At 34.2% G+C, this 13478-nt stretch overlaps 1 protein-coding gene across 1 annotated transcript in view; it reads right to left on the bottom strand.

The window, feature by feature from the left end:
- LOC106459995 (tropomyosin-like) overlaps positions 1-13478 on the bottom strand; it is a 57971-nt gene that overhangs the window by 10486 nt on the left and 34007 nt on the right. Inside the window, exon 3 of the mRNA XM_022386588.1 lies at positions 10962-11095. Coding sequence (XP_022242296.1) covers positions 10962-11095 — 134 coding nt within the window. The remainder of the gene's footprint in view (positions 1-10961; positions 11096-13478) is intronic.

The following is a 13478-nucleotide window of genomic DNA, read 5'->3' as shown; positions in this document are numbered from 1 at the left end:
TAAGTTAGCAAATTGGATATAAGAGTGGCTGTATGAGAGAAAGCAGAGGGTTGTTACAACTGGATTAATGTCACAAGTGGGCTCAGTGACCTCAGGGCTCAGTCTTAGGACCTGTACATCAATGACATAGATGAAGGAATGGTCAATAAGTTACTTAAACTTGCAGATGATATTAAGATCTTGGGTGTTGCTAGCTGTGAAGAGGATGCTGCTAATTTACCAAAGGATTGAGATCATTATAATAAATGCAAGATGATGCATGTGGGTTGTCATAATTTGAATTATAAATATAATTTGGATGGGAATAACCTTAACAGTGTCAAGAAAGAAAGGGATCTCGGTGTAATAGTTGATCAGTCTCTAAAGACATCCAAGCAGTGTGCTGTTACTAGTGATAGGGCAAATAGGGTTTTAACTTGTATCTACAGAAATATTGAATACAAGTCTAAAGAGGTTAAAATTTCATTGTAGAGGTTACTGGTTAGGCCACATTTGGAATACTGTGTTCAGTCTTGGGCTCCTTACCTCAGGAAATACATTGAGTTGTTGGAAAGGGTTACTAAAATAGTGCCTGGGATGGAGGGGTTGTCATACGAGGAGAGGTTGAAATCTTTCAAATTGTTTTCTCTTGAAAAAAAGAAGAGTTAGGGGGATGTATTTGAGGTGTTTAAGATTGTAAATGGAATTGATAATGTTGATGCATCATCTTTTTTCATATTTAACAGTGAGAGTAGTAAGACTAGGGAACACAAATATAAATTTTGGCAAGGTAGGTGTCATCTTCAGCTAAGACAGTTTTATTTTTCTAACAGGGTGGTTGACTTTTGGAATGGATTGCCTTCAGATGTAGTGAAAGCAGTAAATTTAAGTAAGTTTAAGAGAAAGCTTGATAAGTATATGAATGATAAGGGCTGGCTTTAAGATTTAAAAAGAATATATTTATTAACATTTTTAGTTTAGTTTAGAAGATGGAACAGCCAAGATGGACCAACAGGTCCCATGTTGTTCCAAAATGTTATGTTATATGTTATAATACACTTGTAAAATAAGTCATTCCTAATTATAATACACAGAACCATTTAAATGTAAATATATTACTATTTTTTAAAACAAAGCTACAATCTGTTTTTCATCTGTTGATAATAACAATGTTTAGCCTTCAGACATTAATAACTTTACATAAAACTACCTATAAACAAAATATCAACAAAACAGCCTAACCCTGTCAACAACAATTAACAAACACAGATACACAGGTGGGGTCAAAATTTGCATGCCACAACCTTTTACAGAGCACCACACAACATGGTATTATGCATTTGATATCAGAGTAATCATCTATTTATTTTATCCTACACCATTGATTTTGTGACAGTTCACTGTACAAGAGAGTAAGTACCAGATATAATATATAAGGATACTGAAAAAAAGAAAAGAAACTGTACATATTGGAAGTTATAGAAGTTATACAAATGTAAATTCTACAATGGGCAAAAGTATTTTTATTCTTCACATAAACATCACCTTGGACTCCAATTTGTCCGAATTAGGCTAACATTGTCAATTCACAGACATGTCTTGAGGGCAATACTTTTATAACAAATCTGATTTTTCTGTGTACAACAGACTTGTACATAGTACTAAAATCTTGCCACATTTCATGTAGCTACACTTAGTAAATTCAGAATTTTAGTCAAAATTCCTTCTCCACTAGTACATTCTGTTAAAAAAAATATACACAAATTCTTTTAGATCAAAGTACACAACACTTTCTATATGAAACATTACAGCAGGTAATAGATAAAAAAATGAAAGTAAAAAAAGAAACAGTTTATCATTTTAATTGATATGGGTCTCAATTAAATAACACAAAAACTCTTAACCCACAATTTATTGAAGGAGTTTTATGTTACTGGCTTTTTAAAGAAATTTTTATAAACTAGTTGTGCACTAAATTGCTTGAATGTCTATAATTGTTAGTTAAAAATAATATACGAGTTGCAAACAAAAACAGCACCAACCATTATTGCACTTTAAACTTCCTAATTACTGATAAGATAGCCCTTGCATATTTTACATAGAAAATGAATGATTTAATTCAATGCTTTATCAACTCTTTACACTGAGAGTTATAACATGCAGAAAAATAAATTACTACTTATGAAGCAATATATATGTATCATGAGTAGTTAATGATATAAAATTCAACATTTTCCATATGTGGAAGAGCTCTCATCTCTGCACATAATAAAATGTAGTGCACTAATCTATGATGCAATAAACATTAGACTACATCCCTCAATCAAGAGAAAGGTCACATTTCCTTGCACACTACTCCTCTTGAGTAGTTTGTGTTAATCAAAAGCTCATTCTTGACAAGGCAAATAGAAGTTGAGACATAGAGTAGATAGTTCTGAAATACATTTTTAGTTATGGAAATGTTAATTTCAGACCACACTACCCACTTCTCCATGGAACAAATAACTAGAATATCACACTGGGAAGAAGATGAACAGATCAATTTAAAGAAAGCAATTAAAAAGGTTTCTGAGACAAGGAATATTGAACTTAGTGGGAGCAGCACTCTGTGAGAGACCACATCAATTTCAACCAGGAAATACTGTTCATTCAACACAAGTGATTTTGCAGACAGATTCTTCTTTTGACCAGTGTTACAAAGATGGGCAGAATGTGAAGATTGCTCAACTTCCCTACATAACATAGTGGTTCAGCAGACTATATCAGTTAAGTTTGGCTTGGACCATATATCAATTCATATAGTATGGGAGAAATATTACAATAATATGCAAGTTCACGAATGAATCACTACAGACCTAAATTTTGAGAATAATTCAAGACCAATTTGACTTAAAACAATCACTTGGAAATGTCCCAATTCATAGCATTGTTGGTGACGTGCTATTCTTCCATGCTGACACCCTGCTCTGCTTCTAGTCAAGTGGTGTGTCCACTTGATCTTATTGCAGGGTTTCCATATTGAACTCCCCCAACAGTTTAATAATGAGGAAGTGAAAGTTCTCCAACTTCACTAGAAAAGAACAGAATGAAGGGATTTGCATATAGGAGAACAGTGGAGGTATGTGTGTGTGTAATGAACAGGAATCATCTCATCTGTATAAAATATCCTAACTGACAGACTGTGAAATGGGTTACTGTAAACAGCAGAAACTGTCTTGTTCAGTGGTTTTTTAGCTACTATTTTTTGTTTTTTTTCTGTATATGTTTGGGAAGGGAGAGTCTCTTGGCACAGTGTGGTTTGAAAGGAAAAGAAAAATAAATGTAGATACATACTGCCAAAGCAGTCTTGCTGAAAACCTTATCTCAACAGTTGGCACTGAGTAGAGACAGATGAGCTAAACACTGTTATTTCTGGATCACTGCAAATTTTGAGAAAAAGAAGTATTTCCTGTGAGGCAACACTGACCACTTAGTGAGTTCCTGTGTCTATATTTTTTTTTCTTTTTTCTGCTGTTGTTTTTTCATAAACAGTTCATCTCCTTAGAGATTCTGGGAAGACTGGAGACTGGTAAGAGACAAAACCCAGAAGCTGATAAGGCCATAATGTGATGGAAGAAATGTAGCTAAATGTTTTCTGGAGCCACCCATATCCTGTCTGCAGAAATTAATCCTCAAGAAGTCTACAGTCAGAGGCAATAGAAGCTGTGAGATGACAAATTTGATGCAAGCTGACATAAAAAAAGCAAAAAAACTGTCATCTTTCATGGAAGAATAAACAAGCATGACAAGTTGTTTAATCCATTCAGTCAAAGCAGAAAGAGATAAATCTCGAGAAGTTAAAAACCCCATGACAGAAAAAGATGATTTTAATTGTTTCAAAAGAAAGCAACGTGATCAAAATAACATCATACTGCCCACATAGGGAAGAGGAGTTGGCTGGGGTCTTCTGAATGATCAATCTTTTAGGCAATCCAAGCACTGGGAAGGAAAGAGAGGTCTGGAAATAAAATCAACCTGGCACTGTAAAAAAAAAAATTGCAGGTGGTTCTTAATGCAAGAATATCAAGGTGACATCTTCCATAAAAAAAGGAGGAGTAAATATGTCTTAAAAGAAATAAGATAAAGGAAAAAGATAGTAAAAGGTTTAAGTGGAAGACACATGAGAGATAAGAGAATTAAACACGGAGGTTCCAATCTGGCAGAGGAACCAGATGATGAGGACAACTGATTAGAGAGCCCCTGAAGAGGTTTATAAAAACCAGAGAAAGAAAAGGAGAATGGCCAGGGAAAAGACAGAAGATCATTGACAAAGCTACTCTATAGTTGGGTATCATAGAAACATATAGATTACTATTGAAAAGATGTGTAAAAAATATAGTGAGATGAGGAAGAACCAGACAATCTGGTGGAAGAGAATGACAGACGGGCCAGTGTTGTTAATTGATCTATTTATACTAATAAACTAGGTGGATGGCAAACAAAAATGAACAAGAAAATGTAATAATCTAAAAGAAAATCCTATCCTTCTTTCAAAAAACCAGACAAAAGCTACATGTGAAGAATACAGCAACTGAGAATTTACATGCAGCTAAGACAGTTGGTTTGTTGTGAATTTCGTACAAAGCTACACGAGGGCTATCTGCACTAGCCATCCCTAATTTAGCAGTGAAAGACTACAGGGAAGCTAACTAGTCATCACCATCTACTACCAACTCTTGAGCTACTCTTTTACCCATGAATAGTGGGGTTGACAGTAACATTATAATGCCCCCATGGCTGAAAGGGTGAGCATGTTTGGTGGGATGGGGATTTGAACCAGTGACCCTCAGATTGTGAGTCAAGTGCCATAACCACCTGGCCATGCTGGCCCATAGCTAAGACAGAAAAGAACTGGCATGAACATGAATATCAAGAAAGTCTGAAGGCTAAGACTTGTGCAACAAGCTTGCCTATGAATTAGCGAAAGTTAACATTTTCTAACACTGAAAATATATTTCCAATAGTTACTTATCTTCTCTCACCCATAGCTATCTTGACCTTCATTTGCCCCCTAGGTGTTGGTAAATCTTATGAATAGCACACCAGTCTTTAATACCCATACATTTTTTGCTTCATTGCAGCAACATGTGCTGATCTTGATCATGCGACCACCCTCCACCAATAACATTGCACCCTCTATACTAGCACAGGTAGCTCCCTCTACCATTGCAGCACAATCCTCACTTTTGAGAACTGGCATATACAAACTCAAAAACACTGGCAAGTCAGTGAAGAGGAAGGGTGGAAAGTGGGTGAGTGGAAGAAAGTACCTATCGGAAATACAGTGTTAGAAAACGTTAATTTCCGAAATGGTATTGTCTCTTCTCCCCCATAGCTAGAATACCACACTGGAAAAGTGAAGGTGCAAAAACAAATAATCAAGTGGAGAGTGACCTCTATGGAAAAAAAAAGAAGGTATGCTACTATTAAAATATGAGGCATACCTGTGGGGTATAGCACTACTGGAACAGATATGCTCTTCACCCAGCAAAGAAGATAAGGTATGTAGGCCAGAAATGAAGAGAATACATGACAGCCCTCTTCTCATCGACTAAGTACATATGGCTACGAGATTTTGTTATTGTACAAAACTCACTTGTGAGGAAACCTCCACAGTCCACCACTCCAGCAACTGGGAACCAGAAGTGGCAAGGACCCCATGCTCCACTAGAAGAAAGAGGATGGGGTGAACAACCCACCAGAGACAGTGCAATGGGTGTCTGCAATTCCCTATTTTGAAAAGCAGAAAGACCCTGATTGTACAAAACATGAGTCAGTAGGAATGGGCAAAAATCCCTATCTGCTTTACTCATGAAGTCCATGAGTGAGGTCCTAAGGATATATATATCTATATATACACACATATATAGATTATATATACACCACAGTAAAAATGCCTGGTGGTCTTACAGAAACACCCCATCTCCACAGTGAGCATTAGAAAGAAGCAGAGTAAGTGCTAGAATAAAAGGATTCAGCATACCTGACTAGGCAACACCCGCCACCAGGTGGGATCCAGAGATGCAAAGGAAAACAACTGTTTCTGAAATGGTTAAAAAGGGGATGCATAAGTGAAACCAAAATGTCAACTTACCCCAGTTAAAGGCAAAGTACGTGTGGAGAATCATGACAGGTGGAAGATGATACCTGACTGAGGAGGATACAACAATATTGTGCAAATAATGTGCCATGAATGTATTGGGAGTTGTCCACATTTCCATTTGTACAATCTCTTCCAAAGAACAGCAGATCTGAGCAGCTAAAGACAAAGTAACATAGCGTATCTGGTGAGATGACACATTAAACAGCCAATGATCTTCCATCACCAAGTCAGAATAAGCTGGATGGATCAGTTGCCGAACCCAGCCTGTAAGGTTAACAGGAGAAAGATCATGGGAAACGGAGGGATTCCAGTGTATACAGTTTGGGATTACGAAGATGTGAGCAGGAGCCAGTCTTCCATGTAATGGTGAGTCTGAAGAAGCAACGAATAAAGATGATGTGCAAAGGCACAGACAACCCAACAAGAACACATAAGGAGCCGAGGCAAGACTAAATGGTAGTGCATGGAACTGGAACACATACTCCCAGTGGATGAACTGAAGATAATGACGTGCCTCTTGAGCAATGGGGATATGAAAAATAAGCATCTCTCACATCAAATTTGGTCTACAAAGACCCAGGGGGAAAAACCCACCAAAGAAAGAGGTAGGATGAATCCATGGTGAATCAGGGTGTGCTAGAAAGGCATGCAGCCGAGATAGTTCAATAACAGGTCTCCTAACTCCTGTCTTTTGGGGGAGAACAAACAGACAGGAGTAAAAACCCAGACAAACAGCCACAATGCATTCTACACACCCTTGTGAAGAAAATCAAAAACAAATGAAAACACATGTCTGAACACTGTGCCAAGTGAGACAGTGTGGACTGTGCTGCAATGGTAGAGCTACCTGTGCTAGTGTAGAGGGCACAATAGGATTGGTGTAGGGTGTTCACATGATTAGCACATGTTGCTGCAATGATGCAAAAATAAAGGGGTATAAAAGACAAGTGCACTGTTCATAAGACTTACCAATGCTTAGAGGGCAAATGAAGGTCGAGATAGCTACGGGGTAGAGGAAGTAGTACCATTTCGGAAAATTGAAGTAACATAAAAAAAGTCAAATATATGAATTATCAGAGTATATAAGAATGAAGGTGGAATTATCTGGTTCTCATCTAGGAGAAAAGAACCAGAAATAATGGGATAAGAAGAACTGGTCAAAATCATTCAAAGATATTGTACACTTAGCAGAAACTAAAGAAGTAGGAGGCCATGAGCCCTGGATCTGAGACAAAGAATGTGGAAGAGATTCAACATTCTTGATGCATAATAGCAGCAACAATGCTTACTGGCATAGTACCTCCAGACTCCAACTGTAGTAGTATAAGACAACTCCTGGTCAGGAATGTCAGGATATCAAGAAACTTTGGAAACATGGAGGGGAGAATTCATAGTCCAGATAATCCATGAAAGTGGATTTTTTTGTATCTTTCCTTTGTTGAATTAAGAATATGAGATTATGAAACATAAAAATACTTATATGAGAAATACTTCACACAGACAAATAATTCTTTAAAAATCCTTCTAAAATCTAACTTCCATCAACCAAAACATAATATCAACCATTCAAATAGAAAAAAAAACCTAGAGCACTGTCATTTCTGTACATCTTCATTCACAAGTAAGATGATTATCTTACCACTAGAGTATGTACAAACCCCCCACACACACAAACAGGTATTTGTATTACAAATCCAACCAACTAGAGCCAATGTACCACAAGCTATAAAGATCTAAGTTCTCAATCTTTAAAATATTGAGAAGAGCAAATTTTTTCTTTTAATTTTAATCTTGCTCCAATCCTTAGTAACATCCCAACCACCAATGTAACAGCTTCCACAGGAAAAGTGGCTCAAAAACTCTCAATAATAAGTGATAAACTCAACTCTCTAGCAACACAGAATCTTACCCAACAAGAATGGGTGCCATTCAAAGCTTGTGAAAAGATCCTGCAATATATATTTTACTAAAAGAAAAAGTAAACTACATAGTAATAATCAACAAGACAGTTTATGAAGAAACACTACAAACAATAATCAGACAGGACCTTCCAATGAACTAAAAAAAAGGCCTTACAAACAAAATAGGAAAGTTCAAGAAATTTATCAAGAAACTGAAACCAGAAAACTATCAAACATCTGTTAACAACAGAAGAAAAGAATTAGTACCCAAAATAGATGGGGCTGATGTTCCACTCAAAATAACAGAAAGTACTGTAGACTCAACTTGTCAGCACAAAGCACAATTGCTAAATACAGTAACTCAACCCAATGACTGTTAATTTTACAGAGCAAAAAAATGCAGAATCCCAAGCATTCATAATACACGGCCATGACATTTGCAAAAACAAAAAAGATGCAACTAATAATACAACACTAATAACAGCTTCTTAAAATAATACATTAGCTCTATAAATGTGAAGACAGAAGATAAAAATAACTTTTTTTTTCACACATTTAACTTTATTGGACACATTAATTTTTCCATTGGACAATAAATGATCTGTTTTCAACTTACATGTTAAACCAAACGTAATAATTTAGCAGATTCTGCAACATAATCTTGGAAAAACTAAATTCCTACTAAACCAAAAATACAATAAATTTTAGATATTTTATTAAAGATTGTGAGAATTTTAAAAGATAAGAGAAATTATATGGGTTCTTATAAAATACTGCTCAATGTCTTTCCTTGAATTACAGTTTCTCTTGTTTTAAAAGGAAAGAAGTATCTTTTTAATCCCAGCTTTCGCAATATATAAATCTTTTAAAACTTTAAATACTGCACTGAGTTGAAGAAAATTTATTGTACGTGTATCATAAATACAATAGCACTTATATTAGCAATGGGCCAGATGTGCAATATAAATTAAAATCTCAAACACACTGCAAACAGCATGTAAACAAAACTTTATAAGCACTTTACACACACTGTTGAATAGTAAACAAACCAATGCAGGGTAACAAGCCACCAAAGCATTTGAGAAAGTTGGTAGAGTAAAAACAAAAATTTCACAAAACCACAAATTTGTCTATCTGACTGACTAACGTTGTTGGAAAAGCACAGCTCTCTCCTGTATTCACCTTATGCAAATCTAAATGCACATGAATGAATTATGCTACCTTGGCTAAGAACATTTTTCTTAGTTTTACTTATAATCTTGGTAACAACAAGAAATAACAATAATCATTTTGCAACACTACTAACAAGGTAGTTAACACTAGTAGCCATATTCTACGATTACTAGCATGCTCTGCAAGTTGCCAAGTAATAACTTGCCCTCGTATCACATGTAGGTGCACAAATGCTTATGCGCATGCACTACATGATCAGTCTCCAGCTGTATCAGCAAGATAAAAAAACTTGGACTATGTAGATTCTCTAGATCTAGGTTCTAACTATGATCTAATCTTTGAAAACAGAGAAATTTAGTTATATACACCTTTTATTTTGAACAATTAACAAATTAAAAAAGCACATGAAGTAGAAATGGGTGGAATGATGACCACATCCATTTTGAAGTTGCACAGTGTCAAAAACCACCAAGTGTTGTAATGTTATCCTTCCCATTACTACCTTGTTTCTTAATTTTTTGGTGCCCCCACTCCTAATACTTTTATTTAAAAATTTTATATACTTGTATGTAATAAAGTCTTCTCAAAAATGAACAACACTCTCTGGAAAACGAGCACTGTTCTTTCTAAATATTTTAAGTTTTTATATATTATTACACTACACTAAAGACTATCCAGGTGATATTTCCCATATTTGTAATTTGGCAAAATACCCTTAAATTTAGTTTGTAAATTATCAGAATGGGTCGTTTCTCATAAATTTATAAGAGCAACTTAAAAAACTCAGAAAGCCTATTTAATTTGAAATCTAAAAAAAAAAATGAAAGAAGCACTAAAACACTGAACTGTGGGAAAGGGTTCACAAAAAAGCTAATAAGATTATATCTGGAATGGTAAAATAGTCAAATGAGGATAGGTTAAGATCTCTGAACTTGCTTTCTTTTGAGAAAGGAAGAGATAGATTGGATCTGGCTGAGGTGTTTAAGAATGTTAAGCAAATTGATAGTGTTGATGCATCATCTTTTTTGTACTTAATGGTGTAAATGGTAATACTAGGGGACAAAACTTTTGGCAGGGTAGAAGTCATCTTCAATTAAGACAGCTTTATTTGTGTAATACTGTTAACTTTGGAACAGGTTGCCTTCAGATGTGGTAGATGCAGTTAATTTCAGGGACTTGTGAAAAAAGTTGATAGACATTTGAATGACAAGGGCTGGCTTTGAGGTTTTTTTAGTGTTTAATTTAATTTGGTGGATAGAATGGCCTAGATGAATTAAAAGGTCCCTAGCTGTCCTATAATGTTATATGAATTTTCCTAAACTTTTTGACAATTATAGAAAAAAAAAGGTAAAATATGAACTATTAAATAGTAAACTATGAAATTATCTTTTAATTTATACCATAATTAATTACTTTACAATCTGTAAAGACCAAATGCTGTTACATGTAATATTTTTATACATTTTTCAATAGTCTGCAGGTTTTAGTGAGTGATACATGTTTTTTTTTTAAACCCTACAGTGGCAAATTTTGTAAAACCCACTTTGTTTCATCACAAAAACCAATACTATTGAATATGTTTTCAAACAGTTTCACCTTTCTTTAACCTCACCCACAGTAGAATACATAGAAGAATAACATTTAATATTAATGATTGCACATTAAATGTTGTGATTCTGCATCTCAAGGCTAATCTAAGAAAGTTGCTTAATAAATTAACATGCACATTCCAACACAAGATTACATATATATAAAAAAGTACTTGCCGTTCAGTTTCATCAGCGACTTGGGATGTTTCATCTAGTTGTTGAGTAGATACCTTCAATCTTTCTTCAGACTTCTCCAGAGTTTCTTCCAAAAGTTGAACCCGCTTGTTGAGAGTAGAAACTTCTAATTCAGCCTTATAAAAATTAGGAAAAAATCCATGTTAGTCAATATGTTCTATGAATAAGTATTTTTTCATCAATATTTATGAATGGCATTATGATAACATTAGACCCTGATATTAGGAAAAGCCCCAACTAAACTTCATTACCTCCTAATTCATTCATTTTGACTCTTGCCAGTACAAAGTGTCAAAACAATCTTTTATTCCAGTAACAAGTAGATGTTATGATAAGAAATAGAATATTAACACCATTTTAAATCAGCTATTGCATGACATAATAAACACATATATTTTTTCATAACCAAGTTCTATGATCCCATGCATTTGTTACAGGTTACCAGAGGAGTTCATTCAAATATTTTGGATACATGTTCCAGGACTACAAGATGTCCTCTTCTTGCAAAGACTTCCTCATTGACATTTCAAGTCAAATCATGGAGCCCAAGGTGGACCTTTGCCTGCAAAACTAAAGCCTTAAACAAACAGCTTGTCAGTTTTTGTTCTCTAATTGGAAAGATTCTTGGAATCATTCCCATGCTTAGGAAGAGTGATGGCAAAAGTTGGGAAATTAATATATTACTGATATAAAACATTAATGGGGCAATTCATTATTGGCCGATTTACAACTAAATGCAGTACATCAGTGTCCAAAGGTTATAATGCTTTATCTGTCAACTGTCAGTGAAGTCAACTATGAAGAAGTTTTATTAAGAATGCACCATCATTTAGTAAGTACCGATTTTATTACTTAACTAAAATGATAGTTTTTGGTATTCCTTGGTAAATAGCTTTTCAAAATTAGTCATCAGTTTATCAGAAATTGTCTAAATTAAAGGCTGGTCCTTGAAACAGGTATTGTTTTGACCATCTGTTGTTCAGTGCACTTCCATTTGCACATGGTTAATGACATTTCTCAATTCCACACAATGAAATATGAAACATGTTATTTGCTATAAAAATTTTTACTAAAAAACACAATTTATTAATTAAAATGCATGAATGAATATAATAAAAAAGTCACATTTACAATAAAAATTTACAACTTGATTGGTAATTTACCATACTATAATTTTCTAATAATTTGATGGATTTTTTCAAGGATCATACTTTTAAAAAGGGATTAAAAACGTAGACCATTTTGTGCTCCATACTACGAACTTTATTCTTGTAAACAACGGAAACTGTTGCTACACCGGTAATAACGTTCATTCTAAAAGAATTCCATCGGTCGTCTTGAAGTTCAAATTTGATAATCAAAAGTTTGAAGAGTTAAGAGGAAAAAACGTACAATTTTAATACTAAATAATACTATTAAAATGGGAAACACTTTGGATAATTTAAATTTTATTTTTGAAACTAAAAGGAAATAGTATATTTAGTTTTCTTTTGTACTAGTACTACACCAATAATACACTACACCATCGTAAATTTTAATTTCATACTTAGGCCTATACTAAAGTATTAGTAATAAAATCTACATGCGGTAACCAGTGTTGGTATAGCCATGGGCATTACATTAGGAACAACTTTTAAATGTTTGAACTCACAAAAAGTTGAGCTAACATCAACACTACAACTTTAATAAGTAAGTTGTGACACTGAACTTCATAGGCCAAGAGCCTAGGACATAAATTACATCTTATTAATTAACCCATACTGCATGTTTAAAACACGTTAAAAATAAGTAATATAAAACTTAACACAACAGAAAGATATCCAAAGAAATTAATCTATCTAATGCATTATACGGTTTATAATGCCAAATTATAACACCTGGCCAAAATCACTTACTTGCTCTTAGCATTTATACAGGCTAACAGCTTTGCTTAAGCCTTAAAATTAAAAAAAAAGGTGAGCACTCAAGTTTGAACGTACTTCCTCGCGTTTCTTGGTTTCTTCATTAAGTTGCACTTGTGTCTTTTCGAGTTCTTCTTTTTTGGCTTCTAATTCGTCTCTTGCTAATTTCATTTTTTTCATTATCATCTCTAACACCGGTTGTTGCAGTGAAGTAGACATTTTATTTCTATTTTTGTGAAGAACAGTCAAATAAACAAAAAATGCAGTAGCTACCCTCGTCTAGATCGGATATTCGAACTAACAGAAACGTGCCGAAATCACTATAAAAGTGCAATACTACTACTTGCACCAATCAAATTAATAACAACACGTAATTGAGCCACGCTGTGTTACGTATTAACATTAATTTATTAGCAATACAACATATAAAAAACTGAGAAATATGATACGCATTTATATGTCACTCTTATAGATATATATATATATATTATACATGGTGTTATTATGAGCAAATAAAAGTCACGAACCCTGCAAGTTACTTAGAATTATTTCATTAATAACTGATCTGATATATCTATAAAAATGACAAATAAATACA

Source organism: Limulus polyphemus, unplaced genomic scaffold (genome assembly GCF_000517525.1).
Source record: "Limulus polyphemus unplaced genomic scaffold, Limulus_polyphemus-2.1.2 Scaffold691, whole genome shotgun sequence".
NCBI classification, from domain to species: Eukaryota; Metazoa; Arthropoda; class Merostomata; order Xiphosura; family Limulidae; genus Limulus; species Limulus polyphemus.
The sequence above is the reverse complement of the archived record's forward strand: the minus strand, read 5'-3'. Positions and strand labels throughout refer to the sequence as shown.